The sequence below is a fragment of the Grammomys surdaster genome, unplaced genomic scaffold (genome assembly GCF_004785775.1).
Source record: "Grammomys surdaster isolate TR1022 unplaced genomic scaffold, NIH_TR_1.0 314, whole genome shotgun sequence".
NCBI classification, from domain to species: Eukaryota; Metazoa; Chordata; class Mammalia; order Rodentia; family Muridae; genus Grammomys; species Grammomys surdaster.
This window is the reverse complement of record NW_021604733.1, coordinates 1346434-1371894: the sequence shown is the minus strand read 5'-3', so window position 1 is coordinate 1371894 and position 25461 is coordinate 1346434. Positions and strand designations below refer to the sequence as shown.

At 42.3% G+C, this 25461-nt stretch overlaps 1 protein-coding gene across 2 annotated transcripts in view; it reads right to left on the bottom strand.

The window, feature by feature from the left end:
- Taf1b (TATA-box binding protein associated factor, RNA polymerase I subunit B) overlaps positions 1-25461 on the bottom strand; it is a 60533-nt gene that overhangs the window by 22811 nt on the left and 12261 nt on the right. Inside the window, exons 6-8 of one of the 2 annotated variants that reach the window (XM_028777757.1) lie at positions 21154-21304; positions 19372-19522; positions 13119-13218 (exon numbers count right to left, since the gene is read on the bottom strand). In XM_028777757.1, the coding sequence (XP_028633590.1) occupies positions 13119-13218; positions 19372-19522; positions 21154-21304 (402 nt within the window). Of the gene's footprint in view, positions 1-13118; positions 13219-19371; positions 19526-21153; positions 21305-25461 lie in introns of both variants that reach the window. The other variant, XM_028777756.1, reaches the window with a different exon arrangement.

The following is a 25461-nucleotide window of genomic DNA, read 5'->3' as shown; positions in this document are numbered from 1 at the left end:
TGTCCACTGGAGGCAGTCTCCTGGTATCGTGAATTTGAACCATCAATAACTTATACTAACAAAATGGGGTCCCTTTATACAGACTTCCCCAAATCTTGCTTTCTAAACTCATCATGTTTCTTAGATTCACACACGTTCCTTGTAGCTACAGTCTATATTCATTTCCACATTAGTTTAATGTAGTCAATAAAAACAACATATTTCATCAATTTTCCTACTGTAGATGTATAGATGTCTTTTAATTTTAGTTTTTTATTAGCCAGCTGGCTTCTTTAGCCTTTTCTCCCCAAACACAAAGCTTATATTAACAGAAAACTATTTAAATTATGGCACATCTATATGACACAGTTCTAAAGAGAATAAAAATTTGTAAGTAAATTGCAGCATGTAACAGAATATTCTTAGTCTTAAGAAAAGTATGTTAAAGTACTTAGGGGCAAGAAACCAGGGCTGTAAGTTCCGTCAGTGACTCAGAAGTAGAATTATGTAGCTACACAGGAAGATAGATAGAGGCAACCAGAACTTCCAATCCACTTCTTTGGATTGTTTTTAGGGTTATGGTTTTTCCTATAAATCTAAAATCATTCCTAAGGCTCTCCAAGAGGGCCAGAGAGATGTATGAGAGGGTAAAGGAACTTGCCACCAAGTCTGATAAGCTCAGCATGATCCTTTTCTCAACAAAAGAAAAGAAGAGAACACTCCTGTCATTTGTTCTCTGACCACCATATAAGCACCATGGCACAGTGCCCTCCTCCAGCCCCCAAATAAATGTGATGAAACTATATTAAAGAAAAAGGCTCAGCACTGGAAACAGCACATGGCAGCTCATAATCATCCGTAATTTCAGTTCTAGGAAGTACTAGATTTTTCTTTCTTTCTTTTCTTTTGAGACAGAAGTTTTTGTTTGTTTGTTTGTTTGTTTGTCTGTCTGTCTGTCTGTCTGTTTGGTTGGTTGTTTTTTGTGCAATCCTGGTTGTTCTGGGACTCATTATGTAGACCAGGCTGACCTCAAACCTGGAGATCCCACCTGCCTTTGCTTCCTAAGTGCTGGGATCAAAGGCATATACCACCACTGCCCCGCCTATGGTACTAGGTTTGAAGGCATGAAAGATGCAAAATTGAGGGGCTCCTAGAGAGCAGCTGAGCTGGCACTGTGTAGCAGGATCAGAGTTCCTGCAACAAGGCTCTAAGAGGCCCAGTGAAGCTGAAGTCTCAGCTGTCTTACAAAGTTAGAAAGATTAGGCTACCAAGGTTCCTTGAAGCCCTGAAGACAAACCCCAGATGCTACACACTGAGCTATGGAATGTAATATTTGCTGGATTTTGGGTTTGTTTTTATCTGATTTTTCCATGTAATGTCCTAATTATTCACTTTTGGAATAAGAATACTACCCTATGTCATCATATATTGGAAATATGTAAATTGTTTTTAATTTTTCAGGGGCCCATAGTTAAGAAACTTTGAACTTTTAAAGTTGGGCTACATTTTACATTATATTTAAAAAGAGACTTTGGGGACAAGATGTGGAAGATTATGGCTTTAAAGTGACGTCTGGTATGTCAGACTGACAAGAGGTGAAATGCGATGGGTGACGTCAATAGTCAACTCTATATAACCTGGACACTGGGGAAGGAGTCTCAGTGAGGGATTATCTACATTGACGTGACCTGTGGGCTTGTCTATTAGAGACTGTCTTAATTAAGTGATGTGGGAAGACTCAGTCAGTCCACTGTGGATGGAACCATCCCATAGGCAAAGGTCCTGAACTGTGTAAGAGTAGAGAAGTCCAGCTGAGTACAGGTACGTGAATAAGCAAGTAGCACGTATGCGTTTATTTTCCTCATTTCCCAATTACAGATGTACTGTGAAGAGCTGCTTCAAGCTCCTGTCACTGTGGCTCCCCACAATAGCAGACTATATCCTGAAAATCTAAGTCAAAATAAATACCCTTTCCTCTAAATTAGTTATTAGTATATTTTATCAAGCAGCATAAATGAAATGAAAACAAACACATTCAGCTTTAAAAGAAAAGAAAATTCAACTATTCATGATAATATGAGTGAGTCCAGAATATATTACGCTTAGTGAAATAAGTCACAAAAAGCCTTTCTTACTTGCATGTTGTATTCTTAAGAAGTTACACTCACAGAAGATGGGAGTAGTATGATAATTACCGGAAGCTAAGTACTGGGAAGAAGGAGAGAAACAGGGAACTGTAGGTCACATGATGGATTTCCTAAATTTATGTAATCACGATTGTCAATTAAAATACTAATGAAGAAAGAAAACATAGCTGATAGAAGGGATTATAAAACAAGTGTTCTACATATCCAAAACCACGGCCTCCAAAACCACACCCTACTTAAGGAAAAGTGTTCTAGGTAAGTGCTCTACCGCTCAGCTGAACCTTCGCAGGGGATGTCTTGACTATGCAAAGAGAATACTCGTGACGAGCTCAGTTATATTACAATTCGGATTTTAAGATCTAGAATGAGTGAGCATTGAGATGCCTGTAGGCATCCAGGAAAGAAGTGGTCAGCATCTGAGCATGGATTCCATTCTACATGTTTAAAACCTGACACTGGAACACTCCATCCTGCCCTGGGAGACTGACCACTCTGAGAAGTGCTCTCTTACCTCAAACACAGGGAAGTGGAAGGGATGTGCAACGGAATTTTCAGGTGAGGGACAACAAGCTGCACTGAACTAGAACCCTGAGCAAAGAATCCAAGGAAGCCAGCTTACTGCTAGAGCAGTTGTCCACCACCACAAGGAACTGGGGTACAGAAGCCCCAGGGTCTGGTGGAGCCAGGTGTTAGGAGTAGATTCCCAGAAGTTAAATGACTATAGTTCACAGGCAGATACCAGAGAAGATAAAGCTGTGTGAAGAGAAAGCTCAGGGATCTGTACAAGTAAGTGGGACACAGTGACACCTGTGTGCTATGCTAGCACTAGGGGAGATGAGGCAGGAGGAATGCTTTGAGTTCGAGGCCTGCCTAGGATATAAGTGTGAGGAATCTGCTGAAAAGAACAGCAATGAGATACCAGAAGACCCACAAGTTCTAGACCAAATCACTAGCATGGTAAAAATAAAAACACAGCCCTAAAAACCAAAACCAACTAAACAGTAAAAGCAGAGAGCTGTGAAGTGCAGTGCTGATCTGCAGAAACAAACCCCCTAAGGCCCATGAAAGACGGCAGTGATCACTGGGAACAGCAGGGCTAAGCACGGGCCTTGTGTTTAGTTTACAGCAACAGGAGGGGAAGAGGAAATCAATGAAACAAAAAGAGGTTGATATTGATTTGGTTTGGTTTTGAGACTGAGCCTGGTCTGATGGCCTCAAACGCTTGAACTTCCTGCCTCAGCCTCCTAAATTCTTAGACTACAGACATATACCATCCACCATTCTTGATGTTACCCATATCCCCCCAAAAAAAGAAGAAAGAAGGGATTTTTTTTTAAAGAAATTTTAAAATCTTGTCAACAAACATTTAGTTAAACAAAGAAATGGACAGAGGGAAGCCTCAAATAAAACAGGAGATAAAAAGAAGACATTTTAACTAATACCAGAGAAATACAAGCAGCACTCTCGTAAACAACTACTATGAGAAGCATTAGAACAGTGATTCTCAATCTTACTAACGCTGAGACCCTGTAACACTCATGTTATGAAGACCCCCCCACACACAACCAAAAAAATTACTTTCATTGCTACTTCATACTGTAATTTTGCTGTTATTAGTTATAATGTAAATATCTTATATGCAGATTGTCTTAGGTGACCTCCCAAAGGGGAGGAGACCTATAGGTTGAAAACCACTGCATTAGGGACTCTTTTGTACAAACAACTGCTTGCCAACAGAATAGAAGACCTAGAAGGAATGGTCCATTCCTGAAATAACATGAACTCCCAAGGTTGCAGGGTTAAGCAATAGACAACCTAAAAAGACATGGAAACAACAAAATGGAATCAGTAATAAAAATTCTTCTAAGAGTAATAATCTAGGACTGGAAAGTTTCACTGTTGTATTTTATCAAACTTTTAAATAACTAACTTTAATTACTCTCCAACCATTTCAAAAATTTGAAAGGGGGAAAATTCTATGAGGACAGCATTTCCTGACACCAAAACCAGACAAGATGAGAAGAACAAAGAGAAAGTTACAGGTCAGCGTCATGAATGAGCAGAGAGGAGAAGATGCTCAACAAAGCGCTGCAAACTGAATGGAGGAGTGCGCTAAGACAGACAGTCCAGTGTGGCTGATCCCAGGTTGTAGACAGCTCAGCACATACAAGTCAGTAAGTGTGACACACTGCACCACAGAATGAAGGAAAAAAACAGTGTGCTCCATCCTGATGCACACAGAAACAGCATTTAGTAAATAAAATCCAACACTCTTTCATGATACAGATCTCCACAATTCAAGTATAGAAGGAGCATATCTCTACCTCATTAAGGCTGTGTATGAAAAACCTACAGCTAACATCAAACTAAAGGTGGCAAAGTTAAAAATATTTCCTGGAATATTTGAAGCAGGACAAGGCCGCCTACTCCCACATCTCCTAGTAAGTGTGTAAGATATCCTAGACAGGACAACTGAACAAGGCAAAGAAAGAAAAGCCATCCAAAAGGGAAAAAAGAAATCAAGCCATCCTTGTTTGCATATGACATATAGAAAGCCTAAAGAGCCCACCAAAGATCAGAACTCATAAATGAATTCAATAGATTTGCAGAACATAAGATCAACATGCAAGAATGAGTACCATTTCTATGCACCAATAACTAACAAAAAGTCAAGAAAGCCTTGTAGTCAAGCGTTACAATGTGTAGATTTAACCGTGAGATGAGAGAACTCCATAATAGAACTGGGAAGACTGCTGGGAGACTGAAGAGAACACCATGTTTGTGAACTGAAGGAAATCATTAAATGTCCATACAACCCAAAGTGACCCAACGTGACCCACCTACACATCCAATGCAATCTCTATCGAATACCAATGATAGTCTTTACATAAATAGAAAAAAACACGCCTCCAACTTGTATGGAACCACAAAGACTCCACAACTAAGAAACACTAACAAAGCTAGTGGGATTGTAATATTCAACTTCAAAATATGCTACAAATCCACAGTAACCACAGCAATAGCAGAAAAATATATACAAAACCCAAAGCAACAAATCAGAGACCCCAGAAACAATCTATGATCAACAGCCAACTGGTTTCTGATGGAAATACCAGAACCAAGTGACCAAGTGGTGAGGAAAAGACAGTTGTTAATAAATGGCATCTAGAAAATTGGAGACCCGTATACCAAACAAAACAAAATAAAACAAAACAAAAAAACAACAAAAAGCAAGCTAACAATTGAAACAACAACAAAAAAAAGCAACTTAAAGTGGATCAAAAACTTAAAGATCTGACCTAAAATTAAGTAGATTCTAAAACTAAAGGGAAATGCTTCAGGGCACTAGTTGGAATAAAGATTTTTTTTTTTTTTTTTTTTTTTGGATATGACATCAAAGGCATAGGCAACTAAGGCAAAAATAGATAAACGGAATTACATCAGACTCCAAACAGCAGAGTTAAAAAACAACCCATAAAATGGAAGAAAATACTTATGAACTATTCATCTGACAAGAGATAAATGCTTAGACTACATAAAGAAGGAAATAGCAGAAAATTATAGATTAAAGCAATTCTTAAATGGGCAAGTGATTTGAACCAAACAACTCAAATGACCTACAAATGGGTAATATATGCATGAAAATGTACACACGTGAAAAACACTCACCACCACCAGCTGTGGAGAAATGCAAAGGAAAACCCAGTGAAAACATCGCAGCTGAGTAAGGATGACTCCTACTAATAAGATGAAAACATGTTCTCTTTCTCTTTTATAAGATGGTACATGGAGAAGAAAAAAAATCTTAAACAACACCCCCCACCCAGGAAAAAAACAAAAATCAAAACCCTCAACTGATGATCTGAACTCATCTACTCTGTCATGGCAATGTACACTGTAACAGCCATCATGGAGCTAAATGTAGAGGCTGGTACAGTGCCAGTCTGTACCTTGAGACAGGGAGACAGACTGTGGGTTTGAGGCTGTCAGCCTTTGCTACAACAAAAGGGCCTGTCTGGAAAACAAACAACAAAAGAAAACACCAAACTCCAAAACCCGAAAGCTCAGCACTCGAGTCCTCGAGTCACACAGTAGAGCGCACCATGAGAAAGAAAGCAGCATTAGAGACACATATGCACACTTACAGCAGCCCACGCATGGAGGTGAGAAAACGTTGTCTACAGCCACAGCAGGATATGCTCAGGCATGAAGAATGAGATCCTGAAATTGCAGCAGCCTGGACTGGCATGGTATTAAAGTCGGGCTCAGGAGATGCTATGGCATGCTCTCCTGCGTGGAAGGAAGCTCAAGAAGTTGAGAGTGGAACAGAGGATGGGACTTGTCTAGTGCTCAGCAGGGCAGCTTTCAAGAACAAACACTGAGCATCTGAAAGCAGATAGCAGAGAGGACTTCCACATTCCCAACACAAAGACAGACATGCCAATTACCCCATTTGATCACCACACACTGCACACACGTACTGAACTAAAGGATCATACCTCATAAATATGTACAATTAACTATGTGGATTAAAGTCAAACAGACCTGAAATCAAAGAAATAACACTTTTATTTATATTGAAAGAAAGTAGCTTGAATTTGACATCTACTGAACATGTCTCTCAAAACATCAGAGAAACACAAATCAAAATGCTTAGTCTCTTATTCCATCAATAATTAATATTGTCATTAATGACACACACACACAAAATCAATAAAATGTGGCAAGGTTGGGGGTAGGTGGGGCCCCTTATACACTATTAGTGGGAGTGTAAATTAGTGTAGCCATTGTGGAAGGCAATATGGATGTTCCTAAAGAACAAAAACACAAAGCCAACCAGCACAGCTGGCTTTACTCCCCCGCCCTCTCTATACAACTGCATTTTAGTTATTAGTCTCTCATAAGCATACGCAATATTCCTTTAGGACATTCAGGGCATGTTCCTCACACTCGTTGCTCCTATCACCCTCCCATCGGCTCTGCCACTCCTCAAATGGTATCCTTTATACTTGTGTTCCTGGGAGTGCGTGCGTGCGTGCGTGCGTGCGTGTGGTGTTTAAATCTATTGTCTGCACATGGGGAATTGTCTTAATGATTGATGTGAGAGGGCCCAGCCCATTGTGGGTAGAATCACCCCTGGACAGGTGGTCCCAGATGGCATAAGAGAGCAAACTCAGCAAGCCATAAGCAGCACGCCTCCATGGCCTCTGTCTGCATCTGTTCCTGCCTCCTGGTTCCTAGCCTGACATTGCTCCCTGATGGGCTGTGCCATGGAACTGTAAACTGAAATAAAAACCCTTTCTTCCCCAACTTGCTTTTGGTCATGGCATTTTATCAGAGTAATAGAAACCCTAGGGTAGGAGAGGTGGCTTAGTGCGAGCATGAGGACCTGAGTTCAGATCCCTGGCTCCCACATAAATGTCAGGGTGCACATCTGTAATCCCAGCCCCACTCCTGCAAGTGGGTACCAGGAGATAAAACAGGACCTTGGGCTTGCTGGACAGCTAGCCTATTCAAGTGAGAGACTCTTTCTCTCAAAATCGAGAAGGGGGTGGGGGTGGGGGAGGGAGAGAAGAGGGGAAGACACTCTGGCCACACACATAAGTACATATATATAGACACCACACACAAAAAGAGTAAAACTATATTTCCTAATTAAAAAGAAAAGCACTATCTTGATATTCATCTCAACATATAAACTCAGTTCAAAAAGCAATATCCTCTATAACCAAGATTATAAAATACTAAAGGAGCCAGATGTGTACAGGCTTACTAGAACCTACTTTGAGAAACCCTAGAAATGAGCATGATCAAAGACTAACAAAAATGTATATTGAAACCCTTGTTTTTCAACACTAATACTCCCCCTACAACAGCTTTATCACTCTCTTCATCGCCATCAAGGGCAGGAACGTCCTTCTTGGGGCCTGAAGGAAGCTGCTGTGAGGATGCCTGTCACATACTTGGACTTCACAGATAGTCCTTATTGACTTAAGGATGTGCTATTTCCTCACAGATCATAATTTGTAGGTCGGTTTCCATGTCAGAAAGCATGACATGTGGGCTCATGTGATTACTCAGTTCTCCTTACACTGGAGTTTCCCATGAACCTATGATAAAGATGCTGCTGTCTGCCCTGGACTGTGATTTGGTTGGAGAATGAACAACGGAACAGGTGCACACATTTATATACATTTGTGCACATGCCACACCTAACACACATGTACATAAAGATAAAATACCAACTTGGAGTCCAGGTCAGTTCCAAAATTAAGAGCTTGTGTTTTGATTTTCCCAAACTGAAACAAGACTCCCAGGATGGAGTTTCCTCCCTGACACCATCCTAGTTCAACTGTTCTCCAACATTCTGACAAGTTAGCTGAAGTCTAGAGTGCTTGCTTGTTGGAGAGCAGGTGTCCTCTGTCCTTTAGACCGATAACCTCACCCAAGACAAGAGACACTAACTTGTCTTATCAGAAAGAGGCCCACTTCAGATGGCTGCTCTGGCTAGCAGGCCTGGCCTCAGGCCAGAAATGGAACATCTCCTGTTCAAACTATCAGCCTGCAAGGACATCCAGCTTACTCCTCTATCATAGGCCTTTGGTTTCTAGTGCCATCTCCACCTCGGGGTTGAGATTGGTTTTGGTGACTAGTCTGGAGCTCCCTTTTACCTTAGTGTCCTTCCTACCTCTTCCTCCTCCTCTCTGCTCTCTCACTGATACTCATGGATTCCTATAGTCCCTCCAAACTATGGCTTGCCTTGGCCAGCCTACACAGTAAGAGTGCCAGGCCAGTTATCTAACCACTGCCACAGACTGAGTCTGTAAAGCAGACAATAATAATGCATGAAACCTACTTCATGGGCTTGGCATGAATAATCAGCTACAAAGATTTCAAACCAGGGCTGCCTGAAACATAACGACTTCCACTATTATTTTTTCCTTTTGTTTTCTCCATGTCAAGTGAGGGCTGCAGACACACTCTGCTCCTCTTCTGTGGATACTCACCATCACAAGTGCACACACATGTGGAACACAATCTTTCCTGACATAATGGAAACTGCCACTAAAGAGTAAAGATAGCAGCCCTTGAACTGACCCCACCTCTAAGCTCGCTTTCTAAAGCTCACCACGATTTTAGAGATGTCAGTCATGTGACATGGCCTGCGTACTTATTTCTCTTTCTGGTCATATACATTCATCTGGTTCAATGCTTCAAATTAGTACCTCGCAAAAATATAGCAAGCTCAGTGTCTTCAACAACCTTGACAGAAAACAAAAATAAATAAATCTACAAAAACAAATAACAATCCCCCCCCAAAAAAAAACAAAGTGGCTACAATTTCAGAAATGAAAAGTAAGGATTTAAAGGATTTTTATTTAACTGTAACGTTCTAGATCGTAAGTATGATTTTGCATGTACTTATTTATTTATCGTGTGTGTGTGTGTGTGTGTGTGTGTGTGTGTGTGTGTGTGTGTTGGTGAAAGGCTCCTCTACCCAATATGAAATCTCACTAGCTCAAGTGTGGTCTTTGTAGCAATAATACATTTTCATCCTACTATTAGTACTACCCAAAGATAACCCATATTAATAAAAGCCATTCAAAAGTGAATCTATTTAAAACATGGAGGCCAACTTACACTCATGTGCACACACTCACACACAGACACATACATGCAATTTAGAATAATAAAAATAATTTTTAAAAAGTGGAGATCAAAATTTTACTGGTAAATAGTAAGGTGATGTGGCTAAGGGAATATATAAATGAGGGGTTTTTTTGAACAGTTTTTGAGTTGTAATTTTACTTATCAAAGAATGAATGAAACACTGACCTTTCTTAATTGGAATTTTTTTTTTCTAGCAAAAAAAAATTGTACAACACAATCTGACATCTTTCCTATTGCCACTGACTTAACAGTATTTGTTACAAAGAAGAAAAACAGCAAGTTATCCATGCGCCCATGCACACCCACACACTCCCACACGTACACGGACATTAAAGAACTAATAGAGGCTCACTTTGCAAACTACTCAGAGGGCTCTAGTGGCTTGCCAGGGACTGCTTTTAATCCTTTGACATTCTAATTGTCCTTTCAAAGCCCCTGAGCGCCCCCTCATCAATGACTTTCTCTTTTTCCATTATAAACTACAGTAATCCCTGGGCATATATTCCAAAATCCTTAATGGATGTCTGAAACCTCCCAGATAGTGCCCAGTCCTATTTGTATTACCTTCTTCCATATACATACACACACCTATGAGATGGTTTAACTCAAACATTAGCACAGGAAGAGATTAGTAACTCATAACAGCAACAAACAACAAGACAGAGTAACCAAAGTGCCAGGGGCTGAAGACGGTGGGCGAAGTAGTTAAGAGTACATGTTGTTATTCCAGGGGACCTGAGTTGGATTGCCAGAACCCGCATGGGGTAGTTTACAATCACCTGTAACTGCAGTTCCAGGGGATCCTATGCCTCTGGACTCCTCAGAGAGAATCACTCACACGCGCATACCCTATCCCTCATACGAAATTCAAATAATAAATCCTTTTTAGTGATATAAATGGGGTTGGCCTTTCCACTTAAAGGTAGCACTTCATAGCTGCTCCTAGACAATCTGAATTGCTGACATCACCATGCCTGTATCTTCTGGCCATTAAGTACATTAGTGCTTACTGAATTTAGGCACTGTGACTGATCCTGGACAGTCCGTCTGGTAACACATGGCTGCCAAGTGATAAGTGGGCAGGCACATGCCAGGCGTTCAGGCTGCACAGGGATGACTCACACCCTGGCAGCAGTGCACAGGACAGCCATCACATCACTCAAAACACACAATGTTCCATCACATTTCTTAATTTTTTTGAGTTAACTTTTGAATTTTTCATCTAATATTTTTGTGCTGTGGCTGATCACAGGTAACTAAAACCCTGGGGTAGAGGGGTTAGACCACTATAGTCCTGCTATACCCTGATTTGGCACCAAACTGTAATTAGTTCTCCTGATTAATTTCAGAGAGAGGTGAAATATTGGGACTTTTTCAAAATTCTGTCTGTATGTTATCAACATACTGACAAGCCAGCATACTTTTACATCACAGGGCATTTGAATAGAACGGTTTTCTGAACTGTGAGACCAAAGGCGGTGGGGGAAGACCCCCCCATTATGTACTGCCAAACAATGATTACTCAAGTAGCCTACTCACCTACCACAGAACAAAGGAAGTATTTTCTAGGAGAATTAACTGAGGAGAAAAAAAATTCCTACAATTATTTGGTCCTAATCTTTTTTTGATTTCTTTTGCCTTAAATTCTATTTCCAAAGAAGGGAATCTACCTACCTTTGAAAGACTGAACGATAAAAGTAAAGCAACAAAGACAGATGAACGGATAGATGACAGATGGATGACAAGCAGACAGACAGACAAGTAGATGTGAGAGTGTGTGCCTTAACTTTTGGTATGAGATGCCAACTTTCTGACTGATGCCAATATCTTGCTACCCATAGTGACATCATTAGGACATTTGCTCAGATTCTGGGCTGTCCCCTTTGTAACCATGGTTTGTCTGCTTGATCCATCAGCAGTCAGTCTCAGGTCAGTAGGATGTGGGCTTTTTCTGAATATCCTCTATGGAATTTTCCATTTCACTGGCCCCAGCTTCTCTCCAGCAATGAAGCTAATAGCACAGCCACATTCTGGCAGCACCATCCTACCAGCTGGGTCAAGGGCGGGTGACAGGTAGGAGCAACCTCAAGTAAAAGCCTTCCAGACTCACTGTTTTCACCAAAAGTTCTGGAGTTTTCTGTTGTTGCTGTATGCTTTTGTTTTTCGTAAGTAATATTTCTCAATGCACTGTTCACTTTGGTCAATTTCAAGACCCATGTTCTTGGGAGTTTGTGTACACTGCTGTACAATAGTGGCTCTTGAAAGAAAAGATCTGGAACCTCTTTAGCTGTCTTTTTCTATAAAGACTGAGAAACTATCATGGCACAGAAGACTTCTGATATGGGAGATACAGTCCAGACTCAGGTCTAATGATTTGCCCATTATATAAGGCTGTAGGAAAGTTACAATGTTTTAGCCTTAATTTCACATCTTATAAAGAACACTGTCTTTATTAAGTTGCCACAAGTATGACTAGAAACCACCGGCATGCATTCCACAGATATCACTTAAGCTGCAAATAGTGCCATTGCCACAGAGGCCACAAAAGCCTAGGACTTAATTCCTTAAGTGGGAAATGCAAGAAAATATTCAATATTAATATTTAGCATACCTACAACCATCTAATGAAGCATACGGGGAAGAAACTTTCGGGTACCCTAATATTAATAAAGATGCACAGTTGAGGGACAGAAGCATTTCCACTAGGAACAGGTCTAGGGAAAGATAAAGGAGGCCAGGTGTATGGTACACGCCTGAAATCTCAGCACTTAACAGGCTGGGGCTGAGGGATGGCGAGTTCAAGGCCAGCTTGGGTGAGACCCTGTCTCAGAAAGGAGAGACATTAACACAAGTAGAAAACATAGGCCAACTTCTCCTGATACAAGGTAATGACTCTTCTTTCCTACAAGGCCATTCCTGTGCAAGTAGGGACAGAACCACATCTTTTTCAGAGCCATAATATAAGCAAATTTTTAAAAAAAGAAAACTCTATCCATCATTAAATTACAACTACGAAGCCAGGCAGTGGTGGCCCACGCCTTTAATCCCAGCACTTGGGAGGCAGAGGCAGGCGGACTTCTGAGTTCGAGGCCAGCCTGGTCTATAGAGTGAGTTCCAGGACACCCAGGGCTATATGGAGAAACCCTGTCTCGAAAAACAAAACAAACAAACACAAAAACCCAAAAAACCAAATTACAACTAAGGAAACTAGACTTTAGACGTGTTTGAAAACTGCAGAAACAAATACTGCACCAGAGAACATAGAAACAACTGTAATGCTGTCATGTTAGTCACTGCAATGCACAAAAGGACATAACTTACCTCTACAGCAAAGATGCCTTTGTCACGACCATACACTTTCATCTCTTCTGGAAAAAGCTTAAAAGCATTTATGTATGGAATATGGTCCTCCTCAACAAACCTGCATATGTCAGAAAAACATCTCAATGAGAGCTATACACTTGCTCTGAGTCAACTTTCTGAAGATCTACCCCCTTCACAAGGGAAGGAGGAGTAAGCTCAGGGGATTCTACCTCCCGCATATTGTAGAAGCGACTGTTCCCAGCACCCATGAAGAAGACCAGTCAGCTGACTGTCTACAGACTGCCTAACTCTAATCAATGCACTGTGTCTGAGGAGTGGGGAGCTGCCAGTTCAGCACCAGGCTCCCACAGCCTTCCTTCCACGTCTAGCTCCCATCACATGACTAGCTCCTGCACACCCTGTGAGTCCCTTCTTCAGGAAGCTCTTCCTTGGTCCCTGTTTCCTTGTCTCCCTCTGTCCTCAGGACCTAGTCCAGTGCATGCTAGCTGATGGACAAACTTTTAAGGTTTTTATCTCAATGCCTTGTATACAGTAAGAGGTCAAACATTTTGAGGTAAATGTTGAGTCTAAAGAAAACTCCAAATGTTAAAAATGGACTAAAACATATATTTATACCTCATTCACCAAGCAAAATAAAGGTTAGGGTACGGCACCATCAGCACTAGTGAGGAAGCAGCAGTGAACCAAACAGGTAAAATTGCTGTTCCCACAGATTTTGTGTTCTAGCTAGAAGAAGCTGTGGGCAGCCAGTCAATCAACTATAGTATGATAAAAAAAACAAAGCAGAGAAAGAAACAAGAGGGAATGCAGAACAGGGTGTCCTGTGTAAATTCCTAAACAAAGTATCAAGAGAAATGAGAAAAAGCCAGTTGGGAATAAGCACCCAGCATGCACTGTCTCGACCTCCACTGTCACCAGCTTCCTAGAAAAGAAAGTGTTGACCTAAATTTAATTTCAAAATTAAAATGTGATTCTTCTTTTAGTCTATTGAAACTTGAGAATTAAATACTCAAGGCAAAAACAAAACAAAACAAAACAAAACAAAAAACCCCTCTCCCAGCTGGGTTTTCATTAGTTGCTTTAGGTTACATAAAGTATCTATGCACAGTAAACTACAATATTGGTTTAATATTATTACATACATGATATAATATATACCTATCAATTTAAAACATCTAGACTTCCAAATGCTAACATGTGCATCTTTTACTTACTCCTTGATATATACACACATGTAAAGGGATATCTATGTAACGGGATATCTTTCTACTACACACACACCTATTACATATATTTAAAATAAATGTGAGAATACATGTTTGAAGCAGGCCCAGTGCTAGAAGTGAGAGATTAACAGAGATGAAGAGTTGGCCCACCCCCGACCCTACCAGTTCAGGCAGACATGACAGAAGAATCATGCCCACATGGGCTGCCAGAGAGGTTCATTCAGTGCTGCCGAAGCAGAGGCAGGAAAGAGAACTGAGTCTGGGAAGCAGAATGCACCCAGAGCAGGTCTGGAGGTCTACGGGCCTTACCTTACGGTCTACAGCACTGCCCTAACCGCCTCTCAAAGTTTGCTTACTTTTGCACTTGAAATTTCTTTTAAACTTCAAATTCCACACCCAGCCCTATATATTTTATATAGGGCCCCCACAATGGGTGGTAGCTCAATCAAAATTCTAACACACTATTGCCTTTAGTAGGAATTAGCAGCAGCCTATCTGGATCAATCCAGGAAGTTGCTAAAAAGGAACTGGCACAAGAAAATAGCATCCCTCATTGCCTCTCCTGTCCAACAAAGATCCCAGCAGCATCTCCTGAAAACACTCTCTGCTCACAGTTTCACTGCAGTTTTTGGAAGCTTTGATTTGAGACGTGTTAGAATTTAACAAGCGGTCACTCTGCTGCAGACCATTAAAGCAGCACCACATGTTAGAGCTGTGTGCTTTGTGGAGCAGTCCTGTCCCATTTCTCCTTTCCAGTTCCCTCACCACAGCTTCATCCACGCAGCCACCTCTTGCCTGCCTCCCTCCCTGCACAGAACTGCCTGGGTGACCCTCTAGGGTCAGATGGCTGCCCCTGCTAGTTTCCTCACCATTTATGACAGCACATATAACTCAGTCCTAATGGCACGGGACATTTCTGAGGTAATAAAGTATGTCCTGGAAGCATATTAAAGTGACAGCTGTCTATTTTTGTGGATAAGCTGAAAAACCACTGAATCACATTTTACTTTCTGTTCTGTTTTGTTCTGTTCTGTGAGATAGTCTCACTGTGTTGCCCTGGCAGGCCTGGAACACACTTCACACTTCTACCTTCCTCTGTCTCCTGAGTGTGAAGGATTAAAGGCTTACACCACCACACCTGGGGCGAATTATATATCTTTCTAAGGATTTATTTATTTCATGCATATGAATGTTTACCTGTACATCTGTATATATAATACACGTGTGTCTAGTGCTCATGGAGTCTAGAAGACAGTGCCAATTCCCTGGAACTGGACTTACAGGCAGTTCTGAGATACCATGAGCTTGCTGGGAACTGAACTTACACTCTCTCAAAGAGCAGGAAGTGCTCCTCATCACTGAGCCCTATCTCAGCCCTAAGGAACTGCATATTCTCAATGGCTGAGACTTTATCGTATGTAAATTTTACCTCAGTATCCTTAAGTTATGGGAATGAGAGGACTCGAGGTGAAAACAACTAAAGTTTATTATATACACATATGAAAGTGTCAAAGAAGTTTTGAAGGGGAAAAGTTCCCTGACCCTCGAACGGCTTACAAACTCACCTCTGTCCTGCTCATTTCTCAGTCCTCCCTTCCCATCAGCCTCTTCCTCCAGGCCCACTACTCATTTTCTGTGCCTTGATCACAGAGTCTACTCCTGCTTAGATGCCCTACTCTCCCTGGAATGCTGGGATACTTGCGGGTTGGGTTGGCTGCTCTTTCATTCAAGTGCAACTCAGATCCCCTTCTATGCAGTCAGGCTCCACCCAGCCTAGCATCCTCGTTTAGCCTTCTGCTCTTCACTTGTGTGGCTTATCACTTTCTCCTTTATTCATGGTTATCTGTCTCCCCCTCATGAGAATGGACACTTGACTTACAAACTTCCCAACTATACCTCGAGGCTCTAAACTCTAAAACATTATGTGAGTACAGCAGCTACTCAACAAATATTTGTCCAAGAATGTTGGCTGTTGTTACTTTCTGTTATTACTGCTAGCAGGAAGGGTCCGTTATAGAATTAAAGCCTATGGATGCTGCTCTGAAGGTAAATAAGGAAACAACAGGTTACCATCAACTATAAAATATATAGGGCCGGGCGTGGTAGTACACACCTTTAACCCCAGTACTGGAGGCAGAGTCAGGCAGATCTTTGAGTAGAGGCCAGAGGGAGGAGAGTGACCCTGTCTAAAAAAAGAAGGAGAAGGAGGAAGAGGAGGAGGAGGAAGAGGAAGAGGAGGAGGAAGAGGAGGAAGAGGAGGAGGAAGAGGAGGAGGAAAGGAGGAAGTGGAGGAGGAAAGGAGGAAGAAGAGGAGGAAGAGGAGGAGGAAGAGGAGGAGGAAGAGGAGAAAAAGAGGAAGAGGAGGAGGAGGAAAGGAGGAAGAGGAGGAAGAAGTAAAGATGAGGAGGAGGAGGAAGAGGAGGAGGAAAGGAAAGGAAAGAAGGAAGGATGGATGAGAGAGAGGACAGATAGATGGAAAGAAGGATGAACATAGATTCCAGCCAAGCTAGCCATGTCTCCCTGCAGACCAATGTTCTTTAGCTTCTAGAAGCTGCTCAGACTGCACTGGAGAACCTCCTGGAGAGCAATTTAGCAGAAATAAACAGGCCCTATCCCAGGGTCTGATTCCTGCAGTCCCCAGACAAGGCTGAGGCTGCTGGCCAAGAGGAGACAGGTTGAGGATCTAACTGGGAGATCTTCTGGGGGAAAACAGAGCACACAAGAAGCAGTGATGACAGTCCCTTCTCCTACTGCCCCAAGCAACTCAGCCCTGTCCCCAGCTTATACACCCGAAGGAGCATGGTGGGCAACAGCCCTCAGCTAGCTGGATCTAATCTCCTTGAAGGCATTTTACAATTTGATGTGTGGGAGAAGAGGGTCAGAGGGAAGAGGAAGGAGAGCAAGGGAGGCTAAAGACTGGACTGTCTATTCTACCCACACAGTGTTTTCCCTGAGAAGAACTTCTCTCATTGTTAAATTTCTAGGACAGTTCTGTTGCCCACTTACAGACTGCCGTGGGACGACTGGCCCCTTGACCCAGCTCTGAAGACATGACTAGGTTCTCATGATTAGGGATCTTTTTGAAAGACCCTCTGGTTATCAGCAGGAAGATGGAAAGGAATGACAAGTCTGAAGACAGGGCGCAGGTGGGAACTCAGTGAGTGATCAGTCCAGGTGAGGTGAGGTGAGGCACGGAGGGAAGAACAGGTTAGAGTTGTGTTGGAAACATAAAGGACAGGTCACAATGACTGGCTGTATATGTAGAGCAAGGAGAGTCCAGGAGGAACTCTAGGTTTCCCGACACCATCGGGGTCCACAGCATGTGCTAAGACCCTGGAGGAGAGCAGGATCAAGGAGACAGATGGTGAGGCACTTTTTAGTCATATGAATTTAACAATAAAGACATCAAGTAGTCACGACCATGGGCAGGTATACAGATGAATATATGGGTCTGGCTCTCAGCAGACAAGCCTGGGCTGGTGATATAGAGTGGGGAGTCATCATCAGAGATAATAATTAGTCTTGGGAGAAGATGATGTCATCTAGTGAGGGCACAAAGCAAGGCAAGGCTCAACTGAGTAAAGTTCACTGAATCACAAGTGGTCTGTGTGCAGCTGCTCACACCTGAGAACAGCTTTCTTACTTGGTTAATATGCCACAATCAAAAGCACTACCGTCATTTACTAGGGGCAGTCTATTTAACAGAAGGACAAGTGACGTGAGGATGGAGACAACATTCTGACTCGCCAAGCACTAGTGATGCTGCACACACTGCTCTAAGTGCTCACACAGTGCCAGTGGTCCAAGCAGTCACAACCCTAAGGTGCCATTACTATTACAGACCCATTTCACCTGGAAGAAAGCAGAAACAGAGACACATTTACAGACTTGCTCAATGCCATGTCCTGTGCGGATGCATTGGCAGAACCAGAAGTCTAGCTTCAAACGTCAGTCCTTGTAAGTACTCCATATACTGATTAGACTCCATTTATTATTCAGAACACACATAAAGGAAGGGGAAAGAAGCAGGTTTTTTGTAACTGACTGATCCTCACACATTCAGTTCATTACTTATAAAGCCCTGTATATCAGAGCTCATGCGTCTACTTCCTTATGCCAGATTTTCTGTCTAAAATTCTGCAGACTACTTTACAATATGTAAATGCATACTACTGTGTAACAGGGCCTTTCTATAGTTTTGATATCAACTTTTCCTAATAAATACAGACTGCCTATAGCTTAATTATTACAACGGCAATGCATGGTTTTATATAAATGGCCATTTTGTTAGTAAAAAGATTCCCTGTTCAACTTTTCTTAGAAAACTATTTAAGATGTCTACACAGAAACGTTAAAGTCATTTTTCTCTTTAAAGTATTTTATTCACATTAGATAATTAACTTTCTAATATTTCATGTGAGATAAACAGTACAATTTCCACTATATCAGTAAAAACTCAAATTATTAGACTTAAGGGGAATTAACTCTAAGAATTAGAACCCAAGCTACATGCAATGATTTCTCGTCATTGTCAGTTTGACTGGATTTGGAATCAGCTAGGAGACATGTACACTTCAGGCATGTCTAGAGAAATGATTCCAGAGAGGTTTAACTATGGTAAAATCTGCCCTGAATACAGATGACTCCAACCCATGGGCTGGGGTCCTAGACTGAATATAAAAGAGAAACTAAGGTAAAGAAGCATCCCCTTTTCTCTACTTCCTGGTCTGACGTGAGCAAGAAGACCAACCCCCCAACCTCCCACCACCGCCGCCACCACCACCACCACTGACATGGTAAACTGAATGCCCTTAAACCACAACCCAATGCAAATCTTTCTTCTTTTAAGTTAGTTGGTTTTGTCAGGTTCTTAGAACAATGAGAAAGTAGCCCATGTACTATCCAAGCTTTCCAGACCTTTCCTCATGTTAGGCTTTCTTATAAAATTAAAAATATCCAAAGAATGTTCCTAAATTCACACAGATAATCAGGAAAAAAGCAATCAGGAAGTAAGTTCAGCTTACCTTAAAAGGTCTGAAAGTGTAATCGTTTCTCTCTGCCAGAGCAAGGAGAGACAGCAGAGAGCAAGTGTCCTGGGCACAGTCATCTTCACGAGCCCCTTCTCCTTCCGCTCGGAGTACTCCACTCCATCAACAGATCCAGAGCAGACAGATGCTGCTTATTTACAAACACAGTGAAATTTTAAAAATTGAGTAACAAAACAACGGCCACTCAAAATAAATTATAACTGATTCACTCTGTGTATACAATATAATTAGGGTTTCTGTGGGGGTAGGGTAGAATGAGATTTTTAAAAGAGATGTAAATTTTTATGTAGTGAGCACAAGCTATTTATAAAAATAAAAGATCAGTCAATCAAAGGGAAAATTCTAACTGCTTGGATGAGGCAGCACTCTTTCCCCCACCCAGCCCCCAGGTGCCCTATAGCAGATACTATAGCCAAGCCTATTTACTTTACAGAGACCCACCTCACTTTCTGTGCCACTCCCCTAGGCCTGGGGAAATGACAATGACCTGTGTCTCACCTCTCCTGTAATTTACACTCTACTAAGCCATAAACAACAATTACAGTGGACTGAGAAAAGTGTTATCCAGAAAACAGCAATGCAGGGGCATCCAAAGGTTTCTAGAAAGGGGGCAAGATGGCTCTTTTGAGCAGGTGATCAGAAAGGCCTCTTTAAGAAGGTGATATCTGAGCAGAAAGCTGACAAATTCTACCTTAAAGGGAAATCCCAGCATGCCAGCAGTAGTGAGGATAAGCACACATGAGTGTGTGTATGTGTCTGTGTGTGTGTCATACACACATATGTAGAGCTCAAAAGACAACTTTCAGGAGTCAGACTCTCTCCCTCCACCATGTGGGTCATGGAGATCAAACTTGGATCAGAGTTTGTGTGGCAAGTGCCTTAGCCTGCTGAGCCATCCTACCAGCCCCATGGTGGAACTTTTAGAACTACTGTCTCAAATCAGAAATCAAGATATAATACTAAATGAAGGCTGAAAAAGAACATCTCTTGTGAACAGAACATTGGTGAAAAGAGTAGACTACTACTCTCTCTCTCTCTCTCTCTCTCTCTCTCTCTCTCTCTCTCTCTCTCCCTCTTTTCAAGTTTTTTTATAACATGGAGAACTATTTGAATTATACGTAAAGTCTTGCCTTTCAGCTAGGCATTATGGCACACAGTGGTGGCGCTCGCCTTTAATCCCAGCACCTGAGAGGCAGAGCCAGGTGGACCTCTGTCCAGCCTGGTCTACAGAATGAGTTCCAGGACAGCCAGGGCTGTTACAAAGAGAAACACTTGTCTCAGACAAAACAAAACAAAACCCTTGCCTTTCTCTCTACATATGCAAATAAACAGCTTTCTGGATGCCGCATATGGCAGTGATGGTTATTTCTGAGTAGGATGGTAGCTGGTGTTATAGCTTCCTTGTAGCCATCAGCACTTTATAGTTTTATATTGAGTTGTCATCATAATTTTAGTGTAAAAACTAAAAGAAAGCTCCAGAAATCATCATTTTTGAAAAAGATTTCTTTTTTTTTTTTTTGTACATGTGTGTCTGTATGTGTGTGCACCACCTGTGTGCCTGTATCTGCAGAGGCCAGAGAGGACATTAGATCCCCTAGAACTGGAGTTATAGACAGTTGTGAGCTGCCATGTGTGTGCTGAGACTCAAGCCCAGATCCTCTAGCAGTCAGTGACTGTCACACATGTGTACTCTCCTATACACACACAATAAATAAATAAGGTTTAAAAGATGGTAAGTAGACTGTTTCTCCGTTTTACCTGACTTGGGTGATCCTTTGTTGACAGGGAGAGGCTTTGGAGTCTCAAGGTGAGACTGGAACTCTGCTTCACTTTCAAGGGGACATGTGGTATCACTTAGCAGCTCAAGCTCACTGGCCCAGTCTGAGGACTGTGGACAGTCTTCTAATACCTGTTCATAAGGTAACAGAAACAGAAATCACTGCTGGAGCTCGAAAGTTAACTTCTGTGATCCTAAACAGTGGATGCTCATCGCTGCGTCTGAGAGTCCTTTCTGGGGAACTGTTCCCATCAGCAATGCTTGCTGGGGAGACACACACACACACACACACACACACACAGACTCCCATCTCCTCCTTTCAAGTGTACCTCTCTTGTAGGGTCAGGACCCTCACAATGAAAGCACCAATGTCATTTTGGATCCACCATGCTGGCTGCTTTCTACCACATATGCCTAGAGAATTGTAACTTTGTATCTTGTGGCTTCATTTCTTTTGCCCAGCCTGCCTTTTCTTTTCTCTCTTTTCAATTGTTTTTTTTTTACTCGTCTATGCTGCCTTTCCAACCACTCTTCTTGAGGACTTCTCACTTCCCCGCATTATCACTTTCTGTGTATAACCAGTTCCTGACAAGGATGTACTATGTCATACCACTGTTTGCTGTTACATGTCAACTAATGAAACGGTAGTCAGTGTCTCTAGAATAGTCAGGGGACTGGCTACTTACAAAGATCTTATTAGCTTACATGGCCACAAGGAACTGGTATCATTCATAGTCCTATGACCTCACCCCTGCAGGTCAAGAAACATAACCTTATTACAAGGAGATCAAACTCATGTAATGAAGAAGCATACAGAACACAGAAGAAAAAAATTCGGAATGAGCCTAAATGCCCTTGCCATGGGCCTCATGAGGCCAGGTGCATCACAAAGCTAGCCAAGCAGCATGCATTCAGAAAACCTGAAGGAGTCAGAAGAAGTAATTTCCCACTGAAAGCCAACGTCCATTTGTCCACTCACTTCATATCACTCATTTCTACTGTAGCAGTCTGTCGATACCAGATACACTATCATCTCTCCCACTTAAACAAAACTTTTCCTTGACCACAGGTACCACTCAGTTGTTCTGAATGTCTTTGAAGCACAATGCCTTGAGGAGGTGAAGAGATGCTGTCTTTGATCTCTGTCCATCTTGTACCCCATTCCAGTTCAGCTCCACTGGCTGTCTGATCAGTCTCAGCCCTCTCTCTCTCCTTAACCTAGCAGCAGCACCACTCGATGCCACTGTCCTCGCGTGACATCCTGTCTCCTTGGCTTCCAGACAGACATCCCTCTTCTCAGCGGTCCTGACTTCACACCAACACAGTAACCCTGGGAAGGCCCAGAGCTTAAGTTCTTGGTCCTCTTCTGTGTCTGCCTTTTGGTGACATCCAACAAACTTGGGGTTTAAATCATAGCTACTGTATTTTACTTCTATGATGTACCTACCCATTTAAAAACCCATGAAATCCAGGTGACTCTTACAATCATTGGCATGTCACAGTTTAATTCATAGCATTCTTTCTTAAGGGTACTTAAAATGTTGGTGTATCTTGGTGTGCTGGTTAATTTTGGCTAATTTAACACAAGTTAGCATCATTTGGGAATAAGGAACGTCAACTGAGAAAATGCTCCACAAGATTGGCTTGTGAGCAAGCACGTGGTGTCACTTAAAAATTAATGCTACAGAGGGCCCACCTCATTGTGGGTGGTCCTATCCCCGGGCAGATGGCCCTGGGTTGTATAGGAAAGTAGGCTGGGAGACTTCACGGATGCCTCCCTCTTTCCTTTCGGCTGCTGCCATGTCATGCTGAGCAGACACAGGTGAAGTGGTGCAAAACCAAGCCTGGAGCTGCTCCCATCACTGATGTGGTACAACCAGGCTACTGCAAAGTCCTGGGGAAGGGAATGCTCCCTAAGCAGCCTGTCATCCTGAAGGCTGAAGAAAAGATGAAGGGTGCTGGGACTGCTGGTGTCCTGGTGACATAAGCCACACAGGGAGGTTCACATAAATGCTACCATTTTCCATGTGAAACAAACAACAACAATAACAAACTAGGCTAAGCAAGCCAGAAGCCAGCCAGTTAGTAGTACTCCTCCAGTCTCTGCTGCAGCTCTTGCCTCCAAGTCCTTAGCCTGACTTTCTTCAATGACACTGTGATGTGAAAGTATAAGCAAAATAAAGCCTTTCCTCCCAAGTTGCTTATGGTCATGTTTTATCACAGAGCAACTAAGACACTTGGCTAGAAGCTGTAGTTCAGAGGAAGAATGCTTGCCTCGTATGCGTGAAGCCTGGATCTGATGATTTCATGGCTATAATGCACACTGGCAGTTTTAAATTCCTATCTTTTCCACTGCAGACTTGTCTGTCTCACTGCATATGTGACATCTTCTCTTGGACGTCTAACAGCTGTCTCAAACTTAACATGTCCCAAACGTAGCCCCTGATCTTCTGGTCCCACCTGCCCTTTTGGTTTATGGCAGTTCTTTCCTTCTAGCTGCTTAGGCTGAGAACCCTGTGGACATCCTTGACTCCTGCCTCCCACACCCCACATCTAGAGCATCAGGAAGTCCTGTGGGATCTATCTCCAAAGCCGTTCTACAGTCTACCACAGCCTACCACTCACTCTCTCCTGTGTGCTGCCAGGCCCCAGCAGTTGTCACTCACCTAATGTAGGCTTTGGCCAGCCGGGCAGTGGTGGAACACACCTTTAATCTCAGCACTTGGGAGGCAGAGGCAGGTGGATTTCTGAGTTCAAGGCCAGCCTGGTCTACAGAGTGAGTTCCAGGACAGCCAGGGCTACACAGAGAAACCCTGTCTTGAAAAACCAAATAAATAAATAAATAATAATTAAAAAATGTAGGCTTGGGCGGTGGTCCCAGTGAGGTCTGAAGTTCAGCATTGCTTCTCTTCCACACCTCATGTTAATCTCACTTCCCGAGACCCTTCACCTCACTGGAAAGCCCTCCATGGCTAGTCTGGGTTACATAACATCCTTCCCAATGCCCTATGATACACATTTGTTTGCTTGTTCTGGAATCAACAGTTCTGGAATCCATAGCTCAAAAGTTGTAAGTTAGGATCCAAATACTGGCCTCTCTACTCGGAACAGATCCAAAGCTCTAAGGCCACATTTGGAGAGTTACTGAGGTACATACATTCTGAGGGTGGAATCTGTGGTCCAGAACTGCTAAGCAAGTTCTCTGTCTGTAATAGACACCCCAAACCCATTTCTAATTTAAAATGCATTTTTTTCTCCCTTTCAAAAAAGAGCATTGCTATACTGGTGTGACAGAAATGATGTGATTTACCGATGGGCTTCCGATTTCATTTCTTATTCACCAGGATTTAATGTGATACTGTCCACCAGATGTTTACTCATACCAACAAAACGTTTGTCTGTAAGTTTTCAGTTAGCCTAAGATTAAAGAATCATAGAGAGCCCTAGTTTTTCATTCCAGATTTTCTACGTACTAGGCAGCATCCCAGTGCACAAAGACAACCAGAGACACCAAGTATGAGATTTGAAGGTCATGTTCTTACTATTTTGAGAAATTTCTTTTTTCCTTTTAAGAGCCACCACAAACCCATATAGCACCTTGTGCTTTTGGGGACAAGCATGTGGCTCCCATATCCAGACAGTTAATGTTCCACGTGTAGCTCAGAGGCTTTGCTCACCTCTGTAACCTATTCCTTTCATCTTGACCTGGGCTTCTTAGTCCTGGATCACTGACCTCTGCTTACAGACTTATGAGGACCTTACCAAACAAGGAAATGCTGGACCACCTCCCAAGTTTCTAGCAAATGTGAGTCACATGGACTCAGAATCTCATCTTAGTCCTGGAGGGTAGCTACCACTCATCAGACACATCTTAGCAGGGGAACTGTCCTTTACTCCAAGTAAAAAGTACCATAGCACACTTTGGAGCAGCTCGGAGGGGCACCCAGATTGACTTGGCTTCAATTCAAAGCTCTGAGATTGGACAGTAAAGGGGCAGATACTGAGATGCCAGGTAAAGTAAGTAGGAGGACCAAGTGAAGGAATGACATATGCAGGGCCTGGGGATGCAGCTCAGTTGCTAGATACTTGCCTAGTCTCCAACAAGCCCTGGCTTGGTTCTTCTGAGTATAAATATAAACATAAAATTATGTCTGTTAATCTAGCACTTGGAAGGTGAAGGCAAGCCAAAGTCATCCTTGACTACACAGCAAGGCTGGCCTGGGATACATAAGACCCTGTCTCAAAATAAAATAAAATAAAATAAAATAAAATAAAATAAAATAAAATAA